Below are 26,429 nucleotides of genomic sequence, written 5' to 3' on the forward strand. Positions count from 1 at the left end.
GCGCAACACTGTATCTAGAAAGAGATATATTAGCCTTCAAGGTCAGTTAACATTTGAAAGAGATATATTTGCCTTCAAGATCAGTTAACGTTGAAAGGTATATTAGCCTTCAAGACTATAGTCAACTTTGAAAGGGATTTGCCTACAATGTTAGTCACCTTTGAAAGGGATATATTAGCCTTCAAGGTCAGTCAACATTTGCAATCCATATTTGCCTTCAAAATCAGTCAACATTTTAAAGGGATGGGGCTGACCTTCGATTATTTTTTTGGAATTCGAAGCTTCGGGGCCGAGATTCGATTTTAATTCGAAGCTTCGAAATAAAAATAAATAAAAATAATAATAATAAAAAAAAACATTATTTTATATATATATATATATATATATATATATATATATATATATATATATATATATATATATTTTATGTTGTGGGACTTGTACAGCACTTTGTTCAACTTTGTCAGTGCTGTAAAGTTTAAACCTTTTTAAATCTTAGACAAACAAAACACTGCTTTCATGAAATATTGTAAGCCGTCATTTGAGGCTTTATAAAAGCAGCACAATGAACACAAATCTGTCAGTGCCGAGTCCGACCTCATCTTAAATAACAAACAGCATTGATTGTTGTAATTAACAAAGAGAGGCAGAGTTGATTTTGCAAAAAACAATTTTTTTTAATATATTAATATATATATATATATATATTTTTTTTTTTACATTTAATCTAATTTTATTTTCATATTCGAAGCCCATGCCCATCGAACGAAGCTTCGAAGTATTTAAGACAGCCATATATTAGCCTTCAAGGTCAGTTAACATTTGAAAGGAATATATTAGCCTTCAAGGTCAGGTCAACTTTGAAAGTGAAATGTTTCTTGCTCATTTACAATAGAATTATCATTGTTACATGAATGACCAAGCAAAGCACTTCACAAAGTTCAGCAATTGAAAATGAAAAGGTGACGGCAAATGCCGACAGCTGAATAGGGTGAATAGACGTTATTATGCCGTCATATTTCTTGCTAGTTTCTTCAAAAAATGTTGTCGGTATTAATCTAGACTTCCTTTTTATTTCAGTGTGGTTTTCTGAAGCCCAGAGCCCTCGTTAATGTCCTGCCCTGAGGCATGTTGTGGTGAAGGCCTGGCTAAACTACACATGATGGATTACACTGGTTTTCATGTCCTGAGCTTAAAAAACACTGTATTCAAACAATATCAGAACTATCCTCGCTGCCCTTTTGACACCATTCTCCTCTGAGTTTTTCCACCAGTGTGTAGTAGGCTTGGGCGGTATAATTTTTTTCACACCGTCATACCTTGCTGACATAATACCCCGGTATACGGGGGGGGGGGGGGGGGGGTTGCAACCCGTGTTACCAAGTGAACAAATCACGGTGCTACTATCGTTAGCGCTCAGAATGGTAGCCAGAAGCCCGCAGCATCTAGTGCTACTATCGTTAGCTCTCAGAATGGTAGCCAGTTAGCCTGCAGCACCGTAGTTAGGGATGGGAATCGAAAACCATCCTAATTGTCCGATGCCTGGAATCGCGACTTTCGATTCCCTTATCGCTGCCAGGTTTTCCCGACCGTTGCGCATTTCAAAACAATAACGTTAGCGTTAGCATGTAGCCTAGCCATGGCAGACTATTTGATTCCTTAAGGGCTCGAAATTGCCTGGGTTTTGGTCATATGCTCCCGAAATGCTCCCGCTGTTTGGCTACTTCTATGTGCAGTGAAAACTACTCGAATGTTTTATAACCTAGTCATTGATTTAGTTCAGGGTAATCTAAGATTAGCCGCGGAGCTAACGCTAGCTAACGTGAGCTAACGCTAGTTAATCAAGCTCACAGAGAGAGATAAACAGCTGACAGCGGATAGTGTACAAATACAATAAAAACGCGGGTGGGGGCTGTTGTGTAAACCTTGTACTCTTTAGTTCACATATAATAAGAGACGGATTATTTGCTTGCTCCACCAGTGCACAACAACACACACCAACTCTCGTTACCACAAAGCTTTACGGTATTTTCACAGCACTGTTGCAACATTACCGTAAAACGTGAACACCGTTGTGATCCACTCGCTCCATTAGTGAGGACTGGTCTCGCCCTCTGCTGGCGCGTGTGTGCACTACACTCAAAACTCTGTTTCACTGTAATAGAAACTGAAGCGCATCTGTGATTTTGACTGTATTGATTTTCAATACCGTCGGGATTTCTAAATACCCTGGTATACCGCAATAACCGTCATACCGCCCAAGCCTACTGTGTAGTGCCGTGTTGTTGGTGGTGCAGCAGTCTTCAGTTCAGTGTGTTGTTGTGGGACCTGACGTCCATGGTGACGCTGTGGAACACCTTCAGTGTGTTGTGGGACCTGACGTCCATGGTGACGCTGTGGAACACCTTCAGTGTGTTGTTGTGGGACCTGACGTCCATGGTGACACTGTGGAACACCTTCAGTGTGTTGTGGGACCTGACGTCCATGGTGACGCTGTGGAACACCTTCAGTGTGTTGTTGTGGGACCTGACGTCCATGGTGACGCTGTGGAACACCTTCAGTGGGTTGTTGTGGTACCTGACGTCCATGGTGACGCTGTGGAACACCTTCAGTGTGTTGTTGTGGGACCTGACGTCCATGGTGACACTGTGGAACACCTTCAGTGTGTTGTTGTGGGACCTGACGTCCATGGTGACGTTGTGGAACACCTTCAGTGTGTTGTGGGACCTGACGTCCATGGTGACGCTGTGGAACACCTTCAGTGTGTTGTGGGACCTGACGTCCATGGTGACGCTGTGGAACACCTTTAGTGTGTTGTTGTGGGACCTGACGTCCATGGTGACACTGTGGAACACCTTGAAGGTGAAAGATGGCGCCGCTACGACCGGCTGCCTGTCTGTGCGCTCCGTCGAGACTGTGCATACTTTTGTTAATATTTATAGTTTTAAGAGTTTTGTCTGTACCAACAGTAGGTGCATTTAATGTGTATGACCGTCAGTCACTTATAGACATTGGATTACGGGAAACTTACCGACTGGATTACTCTCTGGATCAGCTCTCTGAACCGCAACAATGGCCTGTTGAGATCTTGAGGACATCAGGACCGGATCTCGCCCCCAGGGACAAAGGACCCAGACGGCGAGGAAAGAGAGCTGGAGTCCGTAACAGGCTGAGAACCAGGCGGCACAGGACACCACTACCCAGTATATTGCTAGCCAATGTACAATCAATAGACAATAAACTAGACGACATCCGAGCAAGGATTCAATTCCAGAGAGACGTTAGGGACTGTAACGTTCTCTGCTTCATCGAGACGTGGCTGGCGCCAGAAGTCCCAGACCACGCCATCCAACCGGCCGATCACTTCTTCATTCACCGCAAGGATAGAACAGCAGAATCCGGCAAACAGCGTGGAGGTGGAATAGCCTTCATGTTGAACAACAATTGGAGCGATCCAGGCAACGTGAAGGAACTATCGAGCCACTGCTGCCCAGACCTGGAATATATAACCATCAAGTGTCGTCCTTTCTTCCTCCCGAGGGAGTTCTCCCGAGGGAGTTAACGGCGATCATCCTGATCGGAGTGTATATTCCACCGCAAGCCAGGAACAACGTCGCGCTCTCCAGACTCCACGACGAGGTAAATAGAATACAAGCGGCGAACGTTAACGCCGCCATTTTGGTTCTGGGTGATTTCAATAGCGCCAATCTGAGAAAGGTATTACCTGACTTCTATCAGCATGTGACTTGCAACACCAGAGGCGGTAACATCCTAGATCACTGTTACACACAATTTAAAGGTGGCTACAAGGCTCATTCTGATAGTGGCTTTGGTAAATCAGATCACGCGTCAATCTTTCTTTCACCAATGTACAAACAGAGAATCAAAAGTACTCCTGTAGTCTCGCGAGAGGTGCAGAAATGGGATTTGACGTCAGAGGAGACGCTCCGGTCTGCGTTTCACTGCACAGACTGGAATGCACAGATAACATTAATGTCTACACGGAAACAGTGCTGAACTATGTTTGTACTAGGGTGGAAGAAACAATCCCCACTACCAAAATGAGAGTTTACCCAAATCAAAAACCCTGGGTAGACAAATCCGTCCGTGAAGCTCTGAGAGAGCGCACCAAAGCATACAACGACGGCCTAGTGGCAGGCAACATGAATGACCACAAGGTGGCGCGATACAACGTAAGGAGGACAGTGTCAGAGGCCAAACGGCGCTACAGGGATAAAATTGAACTCCAGTTTGAACAAGCTGACTCTAGAGCTATGTGGCAGGGGCTCAAAACGATGACAGACTACAAAGGCGCCTCCCTCAAACTGAACAGTGACATCTCCTTAGCAAATGACCTCAATACCTTCTATGCGAGGTTTGATTCTGGTAATAACAACACCAGCTCACAAGCCACGGCAATGGGGGGGGGGGTCGGCTGCTGATGGAGGCGCAGTGTTCAGGGTAACCGAGCATGAGGTGAGGCGGACCTTTAAAAAAGTGAATATCAGGAAGGCAGCAGGTCCGGACGGCATCCCCGGCCGCGTCCTAAAAGTCTGTGCCGACCAACTGGCCCCAGTATTCACTGACATCTTCAACCTGTCCTTAGAACAGGCTGTCATCCCCACCTGCCTGAAGAAGTCCACTATTATCCCTGTACCCAAAAAATCCAAGCCTGCTTGCCTCAACGACTACCGCCCTGTAGCCCTCACCTCCATAGCCATGAAGTGCTTTGAGAAGCTAGTAAAGGGCTACATCTGCTCCTCCCCTCCCCATCAACATGGACCCCCTGCAATTTGCATACCGCCCCAACAGGTCCACGGAGGACGCCATAGCCCATGTGCTGCACACAGCAGCATCACACCTGGACAAGAGGCAGGGGAACTATGTGAGAATGCTATTCATCGACTACAGCTCGGCATTCAATACCATAGTCCCCTCCATACTCATAGCCAAGCTCAGGGACCTGGGCTTGAACTATGACCTCTGCCAGTGGGTCTTGGACTTCCTGACTGGCAGACCCCAGGTGGTGAGAGCAGGCAACTGCACCTCCTCATCCATCACCCTCAACATAGGGGCCCCCCAGGGCTGTGTTCTGAGTCCCCTCCTCTACTCCCTGTACACACACGACTGTGTGGCTCAGCGGAGTAGCAATACAATCATCAAATTTGCTGACGACACAGTGGTGGTGGGCCTGATCTCTGCCAACGACGAGAGGGCCTACCTGGAAGAGGTCAAGGTCCTGGCGGGATGGTGCCAGGAAAACAGCCTCTCCCTGAACGTCAGCAAAACAAAGGAGATGATTGTGGACTTCAGGAGGTCGGGGGTCAAGGACTACAGCCCCCTCAGCATCGACGGGGCACCGGTTGAGAGAGTCAACAGCTTTAAGTACCTCGGAGCCTACATATCCGAGGACTTGACATGGACCACACACATTGACAGTGTTGTGAAGAAGGCACGACAACGCCTCTACTTCCTCAGGCGCCTAAGGAAGTTCCAAGTCAGTCAGAAGATCCTTAAGAACTTCTACTCATGTACAATAGAGAGCATCTTGACCGGCAACATCACCTCCTGGTTTGGGAATAGCACTGCACAAGACCGAAGCAGACTACAAAGAGTGACACGTTCAGCCGAACGCACAATTGGAGGGGGGCTCCCCACCCTCCAGAACATTTACAACAAGCGTTGCAAGGGCAAGGCTAAGAGAATCATTAAAGACTCCAGTCACCCGAACAACTGCCTCTTTGAACTGCTGCGGTCAGGCAAGCGATACCGGAGTCTCAAGGCGAGCACAGAAAGACTCAGAAGAAGCTTCTATCCCCAGGCCATCAGGCTGCTAAACGAACAATGAATGAACACTACACAACAACAACCACCATAGATCCTCCCCTACACAACAACAACCACCAAACGCACATAGCACACACATCCACACGCACACACTCACTTTAAACAAACACACTGTAGCACCCACTCCACACACTTTATACAAACACACTGTAGCACCCACTCCCCACACTTTATATTTATTGATGAAGGATTGCACTACAACTCGTACACCTTACTGTAAATTGTACCTAAATTGTACCTCATCCCATTTCTGCTTTGCACTATATAGTACTGTACATTAGTACACTGCATAGTATTGTATATTATATGGTAACTCAGAACATTGTACATATGTCTATACCGAACACTGTGACCTCATTTTCTTCTTCTAAACTACATGCTATACTATGTTATTTGATACTATCTTGTCTAGCACAGTCTCTGGAGCGTAACAGTAAGAAGCATTTTGTATGAAAGTATTCTGTACTTCTGTATGACAACTATTAAAGAAACTTGAAACTTCTGTGTGTTGTTGGACATGACGTCCATGGTGACGCTGTGGAACACCTTCAGTGTGTTGTTGTGGGACCTGACGTCCATGGTGACACTGTGGAACACCTTCAGTGTGTTGTTGTGGGACCTGACGTCCATGGTGACGCTGTGGAACACCTTCAGTGTGTTGTTGTGGGACCTGACGTCCATGGTGACACTGGAACACCTTCAGTGTGTTGTGGGACCTGACGTCCATGGTGACGCTGTGGAACACCTTCAGTGTGTTGTTGTGGGACCTGACGTCCATGGTGACGCTGTGGAACACCTTCAGTGTGTTGTTGTGGGACCTGACGTCCATGGTGACGCTGTGGAACACCTTCAGTGTGTTGTTGTGGGACACTGGGACCTGACGTCCATGGTGACGCTGTGGAACACCTTCAGTGTGTTGTGGGACCTGACGTCCATGGTGACGCTGTGGAACACCTTCAGTGTGTTGTTGTGGGACCTGACGTCCATGGTGACGCTGTGGAACACTTTCAGTGTGTTGTTGTGGGACCTGACGTCCATGGTGACACTGTGGAACACCTTCAGTGTGTTGTTGTGGGACCTGACGTCCATGGTGACGCTGTGGAACACCTTCAGTGTGTTGTTGTGGGACCTGACGTCCATGGTGACGCTGTGGAACACCTTCAGTGTGTTGTTGTGGGACACTGGGACCTGACGTCCATGGTGACGCTGTGGAACACCTTCAGTGTGTTGTGGGACCTGACGTCCATGGTGACACTGTGGAACACCTTCAGTGTGTTGTTGTGGGACCTGACGTCCATGGTGATGCTGTGGAACACCTTCAGTGTGTTGTTGTGGGACCTGACGTCCATGGTGACGCTGTGGAACACCTTCAGTGTGTTGTTGTGGGACCTGACGTCCATGGTGACGCTGTGGAACACCTTCAGTGTGTTGTTGTGGGACCTGACGTCCATGGTGACGCTGTGGAACACCTTCAGTGTGTTGTTGTGGGACCTGACGTCCATGGTGACGCTGTGGAACACCTTCAGTGTGTTGTTGTGGGACCTGACGTCCATGGTGACACTGTGGAACACCTTCAGTGTGTTGTTGTGGGACCTGACGTCCATGGTGACGCTGTGGAACACCTTCAGTGTGTTGTTGTGGGACCTGACGTCCATGGTGACGCTGTGGAACACCTTCAGTGTGTTGTTGTGGGACACTGGGACCTGACGTCCATGGTGACGCTGTGGAACACCTTCAGTGTGTTGTGGGACCTGACATCCATGGTGACGCTGTGGAACACCTTCAGTGTGTTGTTGTGGGACCTGACGTCCATGGTGACACTGGAACACCTTCAGTGTGTTGTGGGACCTGACGTCCATGGTGACGCTGTGGAACACCTTCAGTGTGTTGTTGTGGGACCTGACGTCCATGGTGACGCTGTGGAACACCTTCAGTGTGTTGTTGTGGGACCTGACGTCCATGGTGACGCTGTGGAACACCTTCAGTGTGTTGTTGTGGGACACTGGGACCTGACGTCCATGGTGACGCTGTGGAACACCTTCAGTGTGTTGTGGGACCTGACGTCCATGGTGACGCTGTGGAACACCTTCAGTGTGTTGTTGTGGGACCTGACGTCCATGGTGACGCTGTGGAACACTTTCAGTGTGTTGTTGTGGGACCTGACGTCCATGGTGACACTGTGGAACACCTTCAGTGTGTTGTTGTGGGACCTGACGTCCATGGTGACGCTGTGGAACACCTTCAGTGTGTTGTTGTGGGACCTGACGTCCATGGTGACGCTGTGGAACACCTTCAGTGTGTTGTTGTGGGACACTGGGACCTGACGTCCATGGTGACGCTGTGGAACACCTTCAGTGTGTTGTGGGACCTGACATCCATGGTGACGCTGTGGAACACCTTCAGTGTGTTGTTGTGGGACCTGACGTCCATGGTGATGCTGTGGAACACCTTCAGTGTGTTGTTATGGGACCTGACGTCCATGGTGACGCTGTGGAACACCTTCAGTGTGTTGTTGTGGGACCTGACGTCCATGGTGACGCTGTGGAACACCTTCAGTGTGTTGTGGGACCTGACGTTCATGGTGACACTGTGGAACACCTTCAGTGTGTTGTTGTGGGACCTGACGTCCATGGTGACGCTGTGGAACACCTTCAGTGTGTTGTTGTGGGACCTGACGTCCATGGTGATGCTGTGGAACACCTTCAGTGTGTTGTTGTGGGACCTGACGTCCATGGTGACGCTGTGGAACACCTTCAGTGTGTTGTTGTGGGACCTGACGTCCATGGTGACACTGTGGAACACCTTCAGTGTGTTGTTGTGGGACCTGACGTCCATGGTGACACTGTGGAACACCTTCAGTGTGTTGTTGTGGGACCTGACGTCCATGGTGACACTGTGGAACACCTTCAGTGTGTTGTTGTGGGACCTGACGTCCATGGTGACGCTGTGGAACACCTTCAGTGTGTTGTTGGACCTGACGTCCATGGTGACGCTGTGGAACACCTCCCACCACGTTCAGATGGGTTCTCTCAGTCAGTTACTGGCTTCTGTTCAGTAATAAATGAAATAATCTATAAAAATTTGTCAGATGTTGTATTAATCTTTATTAGTCAGCTGTTGTATTAATCTGTATTAGTCAGCCGTTGTATTAATCTTTATTAGTCAGTTGTTGTATTAATCTTTAGTTTATTTGTTAACTTCAAGTCGACTTAAAAAAATCCTCTCTCGGCGACCTTAGTTTTTGCTACTCTAGATACACTGATTGATATTGATTTGACAATCATCTGCAAACTCTCTGAGCTGCTAAACTGTGTGTGTGTGTGTGTGTGTGTGTGTGTGTGTGTGTGTGTGTGTGTGTGTGTGTGTGTGTGTGTGTGTGTGTGTGTGTGTGTGTGTGTGTGTGTGTGTGTGTGTGTGTGTGTGTGTGTGTGTGTGTGTGTGTGTGTGTGTGTGTGTGTGTGTGTGTGTGTGTGTGTGTGTGTGTGTGTGTGTGTGTGTGTGTGTGTGTGTGTGTGTGTGTGTGTGTGTGTGTGTGTGTGTGTGTGTGTGTGTGTGTGTGTGTGTGTGTGTGTGTGTGTGTGTGCGCGCGCGCGTGCGTGCGCAAAAGTACCCAGAAATTATACTTAAGTGAAAGTATGGGTACCGTACTCAAGTGAAAGTCAGCGTATTTGGCCAAAAACACACTTGAGTAAAAGTAAAAAAGTCCTAATTTTAAATGTACTTAAGTACTAAAAAGTAAAATAGTTTTAAAGGGATAGACCAGGGGTCTCAAACTCATTCCATCGTGGGCCAATTTTCATTTTAAGTATACATTGCACCAGGTGAGTTAGTTGAAGAGGTGAGCCAATTAGTGAAATCATCAGCTGGTGTTTAGGCAAGGCTGGAATGAAACCAAGCATACACTCTCTGCCCACAATGGAATGTGTTCTGCGATACACAATGCTGAAATGAAAGAACAGAGGACACTTTTTTCGCATTAAAATTATTTAATGCACTTCTCCATTGAAGGTAAACTAACATGGACAGCATTCACATCACAGCATGAATAATATCACAATATTAAAAACAGAATGGTGTATCCTGAATAATATCACAATATTAATTAACGACAGCATACTGGATTATCCTGAATATTATCACAATATTAAAGGCAGAATACTGGAGTACCCTGAATAATATCACAATATTAAAGACAGAATACTGGAGTACCCTGAATAATATCACAATATTAACCACAGCACAATGCGGATCTGACTGTCTATTCTTCTGATAGCAGGTGTTTAATCAAAGATCCCCGCTTTCTAGTGTTGCACAAGGACCAATCAGCATGGGTATGGGCGGGTTCATTTTCCATTGATCGGGATTTGATTGGCTGTTTACCTGCGGTCGCAGGATTAATAACGTTAACATTAGTTCAGCCAGATAAACAATTAACACTTTGGGTGCCGGAAAACGCTTTCCAGCGTCATTCCCGGCCATGCTCAAGTTGCCGAAGGACGCTTTACAGCGTCTTTAATATCAATATTTCAAAAATCTGTGATCGGATTCATATTTCCCCTCCGCTGGCCTGAGATCCACCAGGAGGACCCACTGAGCTCTCTGGCGGTTCAGGAGCGCCATCTGGTGGCCGATCGGCGCAATCGCCAAACAGGAAGTGCTGTGGAGGTTGTGCTGGTCGGCCATATTACTTCCGGGCACTCGGTTTGGCTCCCGGCACTCTGGCTCGTCACAATATATAGCGATCCATTGCCAATAACTCGATAAACAACATGATTTGGACGTATATACCATTATACAACCTGGAAATGGACCGGGTAAATCGACATCCCATAATGGTAAAATTTCTACTCTACGCTGATCGCCCAACGGCGTGAGGAGATTGGGGTGAGTTTTAGCGTGTAAAATGACCGTCTTCGATACTAACTGCTATGATCAACATTTGACCCACATTAGATGATTGGTATAACGCTGCCCACGGAATTATAAACGCCCCCTAGCCCATCCGGTCAACATCAGATGACGTGTAGTAACTTCTAGAAGTACGTCTAGTTGGAATTTTTTATATCGCGCCGATTGCCATAAAACTGTATTGCATCATCAATATAATGCATTTGGGGCTATATATCACGTTCTGGAGAAAGCTGCAGAAAGAGATGAAAACATACTTATACATTAGACCATACTTTAGTATGAATATGTGAATGAAAAAGTTTAACGTTGCTACACAATGAACAATACATATAGGACTTTGAATGGGCCCTAATAATGGCAATGTAGCAATAGAATTTAAAAAGTTATAGCCATGCAAAGAAGGGGTACTTCTCCATAGACAAATAGAGCTGGCAATCTATGGTATATCATGAATTTAACCCATGGCACCCAACGTGTTAAAATATACTAATTAAAATGGTTGGACCTGTGAGATTTGTACTTTGTACTTTGTAGGTCTGCATTTTAAATGTAGGGGTAAAAAGTATGTTTTTTTTCTCTGAAATGTAATGGAGTAAAAGTACAAAGTATACAAACCTAATAATACTCGAGTAAAGTACAAATCCCCCAAAACAGTACTTAAGTATTGTAACAAAGTACAATTACTCACTCAAGTACTTTACACCCCTGTGTGTGTGTGTGTGTGTGTGTGTGTGTGTGTGTGTGTGTGTGTGTGTGTGTGTGTTGTAGCGTTGGTTGATGGTGAGGTAGCTAAATGCTCCAGAGCCACACACTCTGTGCTTCTTCTGAGTGCTGTCATTTCCTGTTTGCTGATGACACTTATCTTGTCAGCTCCAGCTGATTGCATTATTGATTATCTCTCTCCCTCACGGGGCTTGTGCCTGTCTGTCACTGCTTGTATGCACGCACGCACACGCACACACACAAACCTTTGGGTGAACGACTATGTTTGTGCATCTTGTGTGGGTTTAGGGGGGAGGGGCGGGAGCACACTGTTGTGAGGAAAGGGTGCACTGCATTTACAACACAAGACAAAATTAGAGCAACATGGCATGTGGCACAATAATTGTTTTATCTCAATTATCTTGTCTTCATGATCGTGGGAAGACAAAAGCGTAATTCAAATTGAAATTCGATTAATCGCCCAGCCCTACTACATAGTTGTAGAATTATTCCTCCGTGAGAGAGAGAGAGATAGACAAAGAGAGAGAGCTATCCTCCTGGAGGCTGGGGAGTCCCCCTGAGGGGTGAGGCAAGACCTAATTTTGTCCTTTGAGTGGCTCTGCTCTAATTAATTCTATTATGAGTTGCTCTCTTGGTGAGTTGCATAACACACTGAAGGACACTCCCCCCCCCCAACTCCCCTCCCACCCATCAATCTGTCTCCTCGGAGACGCTATGGAGTGGAGCTGGAAGGCGAGATGAGAGCAACCTGTTGAAGGAGCGCCACACGGGCCAATCAGCTGCTGGCTACCCTGCTGCTAGTCTAGCTACTCCCTTCCTCAGCCCCCTCCTCAACCAAAGCCCCCCCATCAAGGAGGGATATTTATAGTCGGGCGCTAAGCTGATAACCTCATTTTTAAATAATGTGTCAACACACACACACACACACACACACACACACACACACACACACACACACACACATGCTGTCGATGCACGGGACATAATGATTCTCAGCCCACTGAATCCAGAAGCAACACTATACCAGTTACAGCAGGCCTGTTACACATTTATGATGTGTATTGATGTGTGTTTGATTTGAGTGATTTGTTTAAAAAATCCACTGTTTTATTGGGAGGGCTTGTGTGAGAGGGGGATTCAAGATACTAGCTACTATTCAGATGCAGCAGCTGTTAATGGGTTCGGCATGGAATATTATCACAAGGGGGATTAAAGAATCTCTTTGAAGAGAAAAGAGCACAACTCTGTGGTTGTTTTGGCCAAGCATTCCAAATCCGTTGAGTAGTGAAACCTTCCGGCCAGCCCCTCAATATGAATATTAGCAGATGAGCTGGTTTTCCATCCGACTAACATTTTGGTTTTGCGTTGGGGTCGGTTTGCTGTCTGTTAGGGCTGGGCGATATGGCCTAAAAATAAAATCCCAGATTTTTTTTTTAAATCCGATTTACGATTTTAATCGATTTGTTTCTCTTGAGAGCTAAAAAAAAATTATAGTTTTTTTTTATTTGACAAAAAAAATTATCAAACCAAGATGAATGTCCCTATTGGGATTGAAGTGCAAACCTAACTTTCACCAATCTAAAAAAAAAAATGATAATAATATATATAATATATAAAAGGTTACTCTTGATCAAACAAAGATGAATGTCCCTATTGGGATTAATAGTGCAATAACTAGCTTTTTCACCAAACTTCACTTAAAACAAATAAAAGGTGCCTCTTGATCATCAAACAAGAATGAATTTCCCTATTGGGATTAATAAAGTGCAAATCTAACTTTCACCAAACATCACTTTTTGTAAAAATAAAAGGTGACTCTTAGATTTAAAAAAAAAAAAATTTGGCGATTTAAATTTGTCTAAATCATTCATTCGAATTAATCGAAATATCGATTAATATTAATATCGATTAATCGAAATATCGATTAATCGCCCAGCCCTACTGTCCGTCTACTGGAAGTGGAGCTCGCTTATCGAGTACAGTGCGTAACCTCTAGCCAGAATACACACTTATGGCCAGACCGTAGTAAAAGCTCATTCTGAGGAGCTCACAAGACGTTTTAGGTGCGTAAAGAGAGAGAGAGAGAGAGAGGTGAGACTGAGAGAGAGAGAGAGAGAGGTGAGAGATGGATGGAACCTTCAGCGTGGGCTGAAGGCCACTCTATTTCCAGCACTTATCAGATGTGAATGAGAGTCAGTGTGACCCACATCCCCGTCTGCATGGTCTCTCTGTTTACAGGTGTCCTTCCTTCTGGTGCTACTAATGATACTGGTGCCAGTGTAACCAAGCAACCGTTAGATCATCTGAAGTCTTGTCTTCCCTCTGTTTTACCATTTGTATTGTGGTTGTATGGTGGAAGTGTCTGGTGTGGTGGTTAGGTAAGTGTGAATGGTTGTGTGTGTGTGTGTGTGTGTGTTTTGCCCGGGGGTGGGGGTCATGTGAAGTCTTTTGGAGATTATGGCCTGGCTCATTTTTAGAGTGGAAAGTGCAAAAATAACTTGAATGTGTTTTTTTCCACTCTCACCTCCCGCTGACATGCCAGCCTAAACAAGTCCTCAAATCTACTTTATTTATTTTTACCTCATCACAGGGAAGGAAAGACACCATTCCTTTTCTGAAGATATATTTCAGATAAATATTATTCATTTTATTTTAAATTATTATTATTTAAATCAATGTTTTTTTTTGTTTTTTTTTCATGTCAGCATTAGCCCAGTGAACTGAGTTGGAATGGAAACTGTATTATTGATATTGAGCTGAAGTGAAAGAGAGAGGGGGCACTTGCGTTTGGGAAGAAGAGAATGAGGAGATTGTTTTGACAGGTGGGGAGAGAAAAAGCAGAACTTGACTTAAAAGAAAACAATGGGGTGGGGCGGGCGGGGGGCAGAGAGTGAGTGGCCAGCGGTAAGAGGAGGACGAGGAGGAAGCTCATGTGGCGGCCATGTGTTCCCGGCAGATCATGGCGGGGGTCTTTAACTGGATGAGCCCTGTCATCGGATCCCCACACATCTTAGTTTACACACTCCGATCCAGTACCAAGGCTCAGCTCAGAGAACACAGCACAATGTCAGAGCGTGGGGGTCTGGTCCTCCTGGGGGTCACAACCTCTTGTCCCGACCAAGGGGTCATGACCCTCCGCTCCACCAGTACAGCTGCGTGTTGCTGTTTTTACCCCACGTAAACACTCTGGGATTTCAAAGTGAAGGAAGCCCATATCGATGCTCTCCGAGACTTTGAAACGAATGTTCCGGACTCATATTCTTTCCATGTTGGAGACACGGCTCCGGCACGCAGTCTGATGAATGACGGCTGTGATTATGCCACTGCTTTGTCTGTCGGCCTCAAATGTAGCTTTGCTCCGGCGCTCATGGAGAATAACACGGCCAGTGGCACCGCTAGATCCGACCTCTTTGATGACCGGGGTTTTTGAGTGGATTTCCAAAGAAAAAAACCCAGGCTGAGTCTCTTAATTCCCCACGCATTCTGGAAAGTAGGCCATCGACCGAGAGACTGAAAGGGATGGGCAGCAGAATAGAGAGAGATAGGAGGTGGAGAGCGAGAAAGGTCCCATGGAGGAGGAGGTGGGGAGAGCGGGTGGTGCACAGGTTTATTTTTACCTCTATGCCAGTGGTAGCCCCGCTTTCCAATTAACTTCAAAATAACTTCTGATAAGCTGTGGGAGGCAGTGAGGAGCTCTTGCCATCCTCCATTAGCCCACTTTCTCTCCAGGGTCTGTGCCAGCGGAGAGAGGGGGCCTTTGGGGGGGGGCCTGGCCCTCCTTAGGGCCACCATGGCAAGGTCGGCATCTGTTCCCCGCCCAGGACCTCAGCCATCTCACCAACGCACCCCGAGATAGGTTAGCCTAATTAGTTGGGGTGGGAATCACCAGAGGCCTCATGATACGATATTATCACGATACTTAAGTCACAATACGATAGTATTGCGATACAAAATATATTGCGATATGCTGAGTATTGCGATTAATATTGCAATATATTGCGATTTATTACCTTTTTTCAACTGCAAAGTAAAACTGTCAACATGTTTTTATCTATAAATATAGCAAAAGTACAACCATTTATTAATCAAAACGATGCTGAGAAGCTAATTCATGCATTCATATCTAGCCAGTTAGACTACTGTAATGCACTTTTCACAGGTCTCCCTAAGAAAACCACAGAGAGGCTTCAGCTAATCCAAAACTCTGCAGCCCGACTGCTAACTAGAACCAAAAGGAGAGAGCACATTAGTCCAGTCTTAGCTGCTACACTGGCTTCCTGTAACATTTATAATTGACTATAATAATTGGTCCTTCTCCTTTCATACAAAGCTCTCAATGGACAGGGACCTAGCTACATCGCCAACACTAATAAATTACAGGCCAGCAAGAACACTGCGATCATCAGCTACTGGACTACTAGAGGCTCCCAGAAACTGTCAAAAGAGGATCGGTAATGCAGCCTTTATCAACTATCTCTTTGCTCAGGCATTTCAATGAAACATCAGGGATATCCTGACAAATTGTACCTTACCTGCACTATTCTTACCCTACCTACTTTCATACACTTCCAATCAAATTCATATGTCTGTTCTATGCAAATTATATCTCACCACCTCCTATGCACTGTCATTTAAGAGCACTGCTCTGTTGTAATTCAAAACTGAACTTTGTAAAGAAACTCAAAGTTAACACATTGGGCGCCGGGCATTGTGCCCATCATTGTACCCAGTCTGCCAGCACTGTAACCCTATGGAGATGTTTACCTTCTTTGCAGGCCTATAACTTTTTTAATTGTATTGCTATATTGACATTACTATGGCCCATTCAACATCGATTATCTATCATTCCGGATGTGGGAACATTATATTTTTTCATTCATACATTGTTGTGTTAATACCTTCGAGAATATAAGTATGTTTTTAAGCTTTTCTGATGTAATTCCAAAAACCCTAGTTATAGGCCCTGACGCATATGATAGATTATCGATTGGCGTTTCTTTCCTATACACGCTATATTAAAATGTGATCGGTATACATTATGCTTCATCATGCGTGAAGGAAAGGGGGGGGGTAGTTTATAATTCCTTGATCGTCAGTAACGGCTTTATTTAGTATGTGTTGCAGGGGTGTACAGTGCGACATATATCTCGCACGTGCTACAGCAACAGCTGTCTGTGCGATGGATGGATTTACTTCACTAGCACTGGTGCGATAGGGATTCGGTTCATATAGATACTCTTATTTTGAAAATCCTGTAGCGGGTCTCATTTCTGCCCACGCGCAGCTCCAGCTATAATAACTAGGATCGACAGCTAGCAACATTCAGGTGCATATGATACTCTTATTTTGAAAAAACTCCGTGACAACTCGACGAGTCATATCCGCCCTATCCGTGCTTGCAAGCAGAGCAGCGTGTTGGTGCGCACACAGCAGTGCGCCTACACGTCCCGAAATAAGTCCGGTGTGTTTTTTTTTTCTCGCAACGGGTCAAATGCATCTACATGCTTTGCACCGTCGCCATTCCTTTATGCGCACATCGCCCGAAATTAACGTTTATGTACCATTACAATCACTACAACGTTAGCAAGCTAACAAGCTAATCCTGATCAGGCAGAGCCAGCAGACACAGTGTGGAAAGGGAAATGGGGGGCACTCTCTCCCCTTCCCTGTGTGTGTGTGTGCGTGCGTGCGTTTGGAAAGACGATGAAGTCACTAGTCAGGACTCAGGACAGGAGTATATTATAGTAAACTGAGGATGGACAGATAATGTTGATATTCAAATATAAAAAATTTCGAGAGGAGTGGAAGTTTGAAGACTAGACTACAATATGATGCGGGGGTGGTGAGTTGAAACAGTGTGTGTGAATGAATGAATGTAAACTTTATTTAACAGATTGCAGAATGGGTACAGTACAGTACGGCTCAATACACACAATTGTTAAGGGGATGCAGACCAGAGAAAGACGTTTGTCTTGTTTACATCAGGGTCCCCCATTGTGTGTGTGTGTCCCAACCGACCCCACTTCTATGTTTCAATAAATTATTTGCATTTAAAACTATTAACGCTGACTCATTCCTTCAGTCCACTCAAAATTATGCTAATGTTCCTTATGTTGTTTATGATATTAATTGAAAATAGCATATGAGAGTATTACTATTATAGTAATAATAACACATGGCGATATACTAAATGACAGCCAAACATGGCACTGCAACTAAATAACACAAATACAATAGGCACATTTGTGACTGTTACAAATATAACACGTTTTATACTTGTGCTACAAGATTTTGGCCTGTGCTACAAAACTATCAACCTCTGTAGCACCAGTGCTATGTGCAAAAAAAGTTAACGTACAGCCCTGTGTTGATATATTGATCAGACTGATTGCAAACAAGGAAATGGACAATCCGGCTGAAAATAACGTTGGTGTCCTCTTACCGTTGGCTGATGAGACTGGAGGAAAAAGATCCCAATTATTTGACGCCGATCTCCTAGATCCATTTCCGGTTTGTATAGCGATGCTCTGTTGTTGTGAGTGACGCACTGCTCTGTTGTTCTAAAAGGTCATTTAGAACTGTACTTTGTAAAGAAACTCAGTGTTACGAGCGATGGACTGCTCTGTTGTATGTTAGAGCGACGGACTGCCCTGTTGTATGATTTGTCATGTAAGAGTAATAAGCCATTGGTAACCGAGGCACAGTGGTTTATCGTGTAAGAGTGTAAGAGTAAAAGTAAGTACCATGTTAGAGCAACGGACTGCTCTGTTGTATGTTAGAGCGACAGACTGCTCTGTTGTATGTTAGAGCGATGGACTGCTCTGTTGTATGTTAGAGCGACAGACTGCTCTGTTGTATGTTAGAGCGACGGACTGCTCTGTTGTATGTTAGAGCGATGCTCTGTTGTATGTTAGAACTTTGTAAAGAAACTCAAAGTCCTAAGAGCGATACACTGCTCTGTTGTTATATATTTTTTATTCAACAATCTTATCACACTTTTTTACTGTCCGTTCTATTTTATTATTTTTAGCCTATTTTAAACTGAATCAAACCGCACTTTTTACTCTATCTAATCTATTCTATTTTATTATTTGTATTACTGAAGAACTGTGATTTGCCTTACCTTGCTACTACCTCTATCTCTTTGTATATACATATTTTTTTTATGCTCGCTTATGCCTGATGGGGGGGGGGGGGGGGGCAGGGCGCAGGCAACCCGTGTTACCAAGTAAACAAATCGCGGAGATGGCCAGTTAGCCCGCAGCATCCGAGTGCTACTATCATTAGCTCTCAGAATGGAGCCACTAGCCAGAAGCCTGCAGCATCCTAGTAATACTAACGTTAACTCTCAGAATGGTAGCCAGGAGCCCCGCAGCACCCTAGTACTAGTAACGTTAGTATTGTGTATTCAAAAACACACCGGACTGCGACGTAACGTTTTACCGTTTATTTGCTTGTTCCACCAGTCCACAACACACACTCTCGTTACCACAACGTTTTACGGTATTTTCACAGCACTGTCGCAACATTACCGTAAAGCGTGACCACCGTTGTGATACACATACACAACAGTTAGCTCTCAGAACAGCCAGTTAGCCCGCAGCAACGGTAAGCGTGTCACAACTCTCATTTAATTTCCAGTGAAGCGGGGTTTCCCCTCCTCCTCCTGTGTATAGACAACCAGCTCTGCGGCTCGCTGCCTCGCTCCACTAGTGACTCGAGGACTGGTCTCGCCCTTTGCTGGCGTGTGTGTGCAGTGCACTACAACCAACCACTGTTAAAACTCCGTTTCACTGTAATATAAACTGAAATGGATCTGTGATTTTGACGGTATTGATTTTCAATACCGTCGGTATCTCTAAATACCCGATATACCGTAATACCGTCATACCGCCCATGCCTAGTGCCTAAGCTTAACCGGTGATAGAAACAGGTGTCACACGATTGGCGCAGATGTCACATGACCAGAAACGTCAGTGGCCAACGTCAGTTGGTAAAAGTAATGACGCGGCAGGGACTGCTTCCAGACATCCAACTACTAGGAACCTAGTAGCTGACTCCCACCTAAAAGGACAATATACTTACCTTATGCATACCGCACCTTATGTGAATACTGTATACTTCATCAGAGCATATATTTAGCATTCAGCATTTTGTTTTTTTAGATTATATATTACTTTAGATTTAGATTATTGGATTATTAGATTATATATTTGTAACTATTTATTGTAGGGCAAATATACACACATACAGCACACGCACGCACATATAGCACACACATGCACACAATGCACACGTACAGCACACGTTAACACAAAGACGGCAGCTTGACTTATCTGTATCAACTTGTTACTATGTTTAGTCGTCACACCATAAACAGAAGTAGTCAGGTGGTGTTGCTTTTCTTTGAATCTCTCTCTCTCTCTCTCTCTCTCTCTCTCTCTCTCTCTCTCTCTCTCTCTCTCTCTCTCTCTCTCTCTCTCTCTCTCTCTCTCTCTCTCTCTCTCTCTGTGTTTCTGTCTCTTTCCATCTCTTCCTCTTTCTTTCCCCCTATCTTTCTCTCCCTCTGTCTGTGTGACTAATGACAAGGTCCAGTGCTCATGTCCTTATATAGCCCTATGCTCTGATCTGGCTGGGGCTGGGACCACGGTGCACACACACACACACCCCCCCGGGACACAGATGGAGCTCTGACTCTATGGATTTTTATACACACGAACACCCCCCCCCCCCCCCGCCGGGACACAGATGGAGCTCTGACTCTATGGATTTTTATACACACACGCACACACACACACACACACACACACACAGATGTTTAGGAGCTCTGGATACACTCAGGTGCCCTGTAAATGCCAATGTGGGTGAACCATCAAATATTGACACACAAAGACGTGGAGTTTGTTGCTTGTATATTTGTATAAACGTGCAGATTTTGTCCTTGCAGTCACAAGGACAAACGGTGCTATGTTTGCTGTCGCCGTGATGCATCTCAAAGTTACCAGTGCTGCTATTTGGTGCGATAAGTTAATTGAAATGCATTTACGTAACAATCCACCCTTGCACTTTATATTTAGAACAGCTTATGCTGAAATGTGTAAACACTGTCACTGACAGTTTCCCTCTGGCTGAGCCTGCACATAATTGCAGTAGATCCCATGTTCATGATTGATTACAGCAACTTGAATGATTCTTCAAAGATTTTAATAAATTATAAACATTTTGCCATATAGTACAAAAAACATTGGATTTTCACCAACTAATCAATAAGTAATTATCACATATGAAAGGTAGTGGTCGACTGGTATGATTTCAATGGCCGATACTGAGAACCGATGGCCAATATAATGTTTTTTTGCATTTGATAAAATACCACAATTTAAGAATAACACATAAAATAAACATGGAGTTTAGCCTGACAAAATATTGCTAACCTTTTATACTATATTGCAGTATTCTTTCCCCTCAAAATATTGGTGAACTTTGAAGCCCTATTGAGCCCCTTTCCTGGTAAGCTAGCATGTAGTGATTCCTTGTGGTCTTGTTTCATATGATACCATCATTGAGTAGCTCATTGAGCCCGCTAAATTTTTTTTATTATATATTTTTATACATTTATTTTCCAGGGTAGGTTCAGCATGAATGCTCTTTTTCAGCAACGCCCTGCTTCACACTCACACAGTTCCATTCACACCTGGCAGCTGCCCAGTACAACCACAGTCTGACACTGTTGGCCACTGAGCAACAGCCTTGCTCACTTCAGCTGTTGGTTTTGAGGTACAAGAGAGAGTTATTCATTCACTTCTCGACCCAGATTTGTCCTACCGGTCCGGGGGATCGAACCACCGACCTTCCGGTCACAAACCCGCTTCTCTAACCTTTGGGCCGACCGCTGCCCCAAGATCAGAAGAGCAGGGTGGCTGCTGGCCGATGTGTTTTTGCATTTGATAACGTACCACAATTTTACATTGTGACTGAATTAGCCTTGTCATCATTATGTTGGGGTTCCTAGAGAGACGGTTCCCTTGTTGGGGACTGCACTGGGATTCACACAAAAGTTTCCATTGTAAATTAGTCTCAAAGCACTAAACCTCAGATGTTTTACTAATATGCAAATAACAGTTTAAACATCCTGGTTTTAAGTCGTTTTGATGTTGTACTGTAAAATCTACATTCCGATCTAAAGAGTTGGTAAATAGCACATTGCTTATGTAAAGCATTTTCTGGGCAATTTCCTAACAAATCCCATTGTCCTCAAGTGTCTCAGACTGCCTTTCTGAAGTAAAAACAAAAACGTCTGCCTGTCGCCCTTTTTGAAATTAAATGGAAGGGATTTAGAAGGATTGTTAGGAGGTATTTTTGGTGTGTGATGTAAAAATTAAATACTGTATGCTTGGGGTTAGGGGTTAAGGTTGATGTTAACGTCACACGGCACCTACTTATACTGTAGTAGGCTTTTCTTGTTACAGACAAAAGGCTCAATCTGCTGTCCTGTTTCTCTCTCTTTCTCTCTCTCACACACACACACACACACACACACACACACACACACACACACACACACACACACACACACACACACACACACACACACACACACACACACACACACACACACACACACACACACACACACACAGAGCAGTTCATCAGGGCCTAGTAATCGACATGGGGAGATCTCTCCTTAAATGGTCGACTGCCCAAGGCCCTGGCTCTGTCTCCACCTCACAAATGAAATGAAGCCCAGGTTTAGGAATAGCCTTTTAAAGTGGAGGAGAACGAGAGGGAGAGGGAGAAAGGGGGAGAATGGAAAGAACATCTTTGACATCTAGGAGACGGGAGATTATATTGACCATGGGAGGAAAAGGGTGCTTGGAAGGCTGCAGTCTCACGCTTTTCATATTATGCATTCCCACTAAATAACTGATACTGAAATTAATATTTAGCTGAGGAGATTTCGAAGAATTTCTGGAGAAGCACTTCTCCAGTCGGTGCTGCCAATTCTGATCCTGAGTGATAAACATTAGGTTTCTGCTGATGTGCAGTAGCCATCCATTCTGTCCATTAACTTTACTGAACAACAGAGACTTAGACCATTAGGCTTGGGTCACTGGACAAAAATAACGTAATCCACTGTGTTTCCCATTTGAGACATCTAACATGCTTCTGTGTCTAGTAGGCTTGGGCGGTATGACGGTATTACGGTATACCGGGGTATTTCGAAATACCGACGGTATTGAAAATCAATACCGTCTAAACAGAGTTTTGTTGTAGTGCACACCTGCGCCAGCAGAGGGCGAGACTAGTCCTCACTAGTGGGGCGAGCCACGCAGAGCTGGTTGTCTCTACACACAGGAGGAGGAGGAGGAGGAGGAGGGGAGGGGAACCCCGCTTCAGTGAGTGAAATTAAATGAGACACGCTTACCGTTGCTGCAGGCTAACTGGCTATTCTGAGAGCTAACTGTAGTGTTGTGTATGATCACAACGGTGTTCACGATTTACGGTAATGTTGCGACAGTGCTGTGAAAATACCGTAAAGCGTTGTGACGATAGTGTGTGTTGTTGTGTGTAGGATGCTGCGGGCTAACTGCTACCGTTCTGAGAGCTTAACGTTAGCACTAGGATGCTGCGGGCGAACTGCTACCATTCTGAGAGCTAACGTTAGCACTAGGATGCTGCGGGCGAGCTGCTACCGTTCTGAGAGCTAACATTAGCACTAGATACTACGGGCGAACTGCTACCATTCTGAGAGCTAACGTTAGCACTAGGATTCTGCGGGCGAGCTGCTACCGTTCTGAGAGCTAACGTTAGCACTAGATGCTGCGGGCGAACTGCTACCATTCTGAGAGCTAACGTTAGCACTAGGATGCTGCGGGTGAGCTGCTACCGTTCTGAGAGCTAACGTTAGCACTAGATGCTGCGGACGAACTGCTACCATTCTGAGAGCTAACGTTAGCACTAGGATGCTGCGGGCAAGCTGCTACCGTTCTGAGAGCTAACGTTAGCACTAGATGCTGCGGGCGAGCTGCTACCATTCTGAGAGCTTAACGTTAGCACTAGATGCTGCGGGCAAACTGCTACCATTCTGAGAGCTTAACGTTAGCACTAGATGCTGCGGGCGAACTGGCCATCTCCGTGATTTGTTTACTTGGTAACACGGGTTGCCGCCCCCCCTCCCCCGCTGATGATAATGAAAGTCATACCGTCATATGCCGTATACCGGGATATTAGGTAATCAATGAAAAAAGTCATACCGCCCAAGCCTAGTGTCTAGATCGAACATGCTTCTGTGTCTAGATCAGACATGCTTATGTGTCTAGATCTGACAAGCGTCTGTGTCTAAATCTAACATGCTTCTGTGTCTAGATCTGACTGAATGAATGAATGAATGAATGAATGAAAACTTTGTTTAACAGATTGCAGAATGGGTACAATACATTACGGCCCAATTAACACAATTGTTAAGGGGATGCAGACCAGAGAAAGACGTTTGTCTTGTTTACATCAGGGTCCCCCATTTTCAATTCATAGTGGCATGCTTCTGTGTCTAGATCTGACATGCTTCTGTCAGTGTCTAGATCTAACATGCTTCTGTGTCTAGATCTAACATGCTTCTATGTGTGGAAAAAAATACCACATATCAAATCTCTTTTCTTTGGATTCATGACATGGCTCTTGGTATCTACCACTCCTCTGTTTTAGCCTCGTGTCCTGTTTTCCGACCGATACCAGTATCGGTATCAGCATTATCCCTGTTTACAGTATGTGTCCAACATTGTGTCCGAAATACTTGTGTGATGTTTTAAAGATACTACTGTTTTCTTATGCCGTCACTAACCGAGTGTCTCTTCTCTTTTTCTCTCTCTCACCAGCCTGATAACCTACAGAAGACATGGCTGAGGGAGTTCTACCAGGTATAATACGGCCCTCCTCACCACCACTACACATTGATATTCAGTTTCAGATTCAGTTTTATTGTTGCATCTTGTCACATTTACGTACAAAAAGAGCAAAATTCTCAGGTCTTGCCCCCTCGACGTACAGCAGTCAATAAAGTACACAATAGAATATAGGGCTGTCTTAAATACTTCGAAGCTTCGATGGCATGAGCTTCGAACATTAAAAAAAAAATCGAAGTGTTGGAGTTGTACACAACGGCGACGCCACACAAAACATTAATAAGGCTATGCCTATGCTGCTATGACTAATGTGTTACCAAGTTGGTTAATTTAATTGTAATCATCTGCTTTTGTAGGTGCATTGTCTGATATAATTATAAATTATAAATTAAATATAATATAATTGTTTGCTTGATAGACGAAGGTTGCAACATAATTATGTAATGTCATGTCGTTGGCTGTGAGAGCAGCCCCACTGCACCCAGGCAGCGCAGCCGAGTGAAACCTTGTTGGCTGCGTCAGTCACGAAAGGGGCTACTTAATTAATTAATCTAATCCACTTTATTTATAGAGCACATTTAAAAACAACAAAGTTTACTAAAGTGCTGTACAAGTCCCACAACATAAGATTAAAAGAAAATTATAAAAAAAAGTATAATACATTTTTTCTTTATTAAATTTTTTTTCTCAAAGCTTCGAATTAAAACCGAAGCTCGGCCCCCGAAACTTCGATTGCCAAAAAAAGCTTCGAAGGTCAGCCCTAATAGAATACATACAAAAGAAAACAATAAAAACCAGCATAATAATGATGTAAGAAAAAGTGACAGTGCTGAGAGTGGTGATATAAATAGAATATGAGCAGAGTGGCGTGCAGGCCTGGCCTGTTCTGGGTGCAGTTATGGGCTGTGACCTGGTGATCCATGTGATGTTTTTTTTGTTCCCCCCCCCCCCCCCCATGAATTAAGCAAAGTGACACCATGCCAAGGCTGTTTCATCACCCATAAAAGGTTTTTTTTAATACCATGGGGAGAATACACCCCCCCCCCCCCTCATGTCAAATCAAATTGAGACCAAGTGGTCCTAAACCCTTTTTATATGTGCTATCCGTAGTAGGCTGGGCGCCTAGTCACCAGTTTGTGGCTGTCAGTCAAATTTGAAACCCAGACAATGAACCTACCTGCAGTGATGCTCTGTCACTACTTTCATATGGGACGCAGACTGCGAACCTATTCGTTAAAAAAAATATATATAGGGGGCGCCCTCGTGCACCTACGCGGCCACCCCGGGTTCGATCCCAGCTCCCGTCGTTATTTGTCGCATATCCTCCCCACCTCTCCTCCCGTTCGCCTTCTCCTCTGTCGGTCCTGCGTGACCAACAAAGCTGTAAAGATGCTAAAAAAAAAAATAAAAAAAAAAATAATAATAATGTAATTATGTTTTTGGTAGATATTTTTATTGGTTTTTTCCCGTGCAGTCCGGTAGAGAGAGAGAGGGGAAGTATGGGAGGATAGATGGGGGAAGACATTCGGCAAAGGTCACCGGGTCTGAGAGTCGAACCCGGTGCGGCCGTGTTGCACCGCAGTGCTGTACGTGGTGCGCCACCCTGGCACCCCCCTATTCGTTTACATTTTTTTTTTTTAAGATATTTTTTTTTTGGCGTTTTATCGCTTTATTACTACTGGGCAGTCCAGTAGGGAGAGACAGAGGATAAATGGGAGACAGAGTGGGGGGAAGACATTCGGGAAATAACGACTGATTCGGGAATCGAACCCGGGTCGCCCGTGTCGCGGCTGAGCGCGCTATGTGGTTCGCCACTGGGGCGCCCCTATTCGTTTAATTTACAGATTTTCTGTACCAACGTAATCATCAACGCTAGATTGAACTGCACTACACAATACAGTTTGTGATATTACATTTGATTTCACCTCTGTGTGTAGTAGGCTTGGGCGGTATTACGGTATACCAAGGTATTTTGAAATCCCGTCGGTATGATTTTCAATACCGTGACGTCACAGACTGTGCGCCAAATCACAGATGCGTTGCTTGTAG

General features: G+C 44.8%; 1 protein-coding gene across 1 annotated transcript in view; it reads left to right on the forward strand.

Moving 5' to 3' along the window:
* The window catches only part of inpp5a (inositol polyphosphate-5-phosphatase A), a 359,903-nt gene that overhangs the window by 79,040 nt on the left and 254,434 nt on the right, over positions 1–26,429 (forward strand). Inside the window, 1 exon segment of the mRNA XM_084321922.1 lies at positions 24,354–24,395. Coding sequence (XP_084178048.1) covers positions 24,354–24,395 — 42 coding nt within the window.

This window comes from Notolepis coatsorum, assembly GCF_963971535.1.
Source record: "Notolepis coatsorum genome assembly, chromosome: 9".
Taxonomy (NCBI): domain Eukaryota; kingdom Metazoa; phylum Chordata; class Actinopteri; order Aulopiformes; family Paralepididae; genus Notolepis; species Notolepis coatsorum.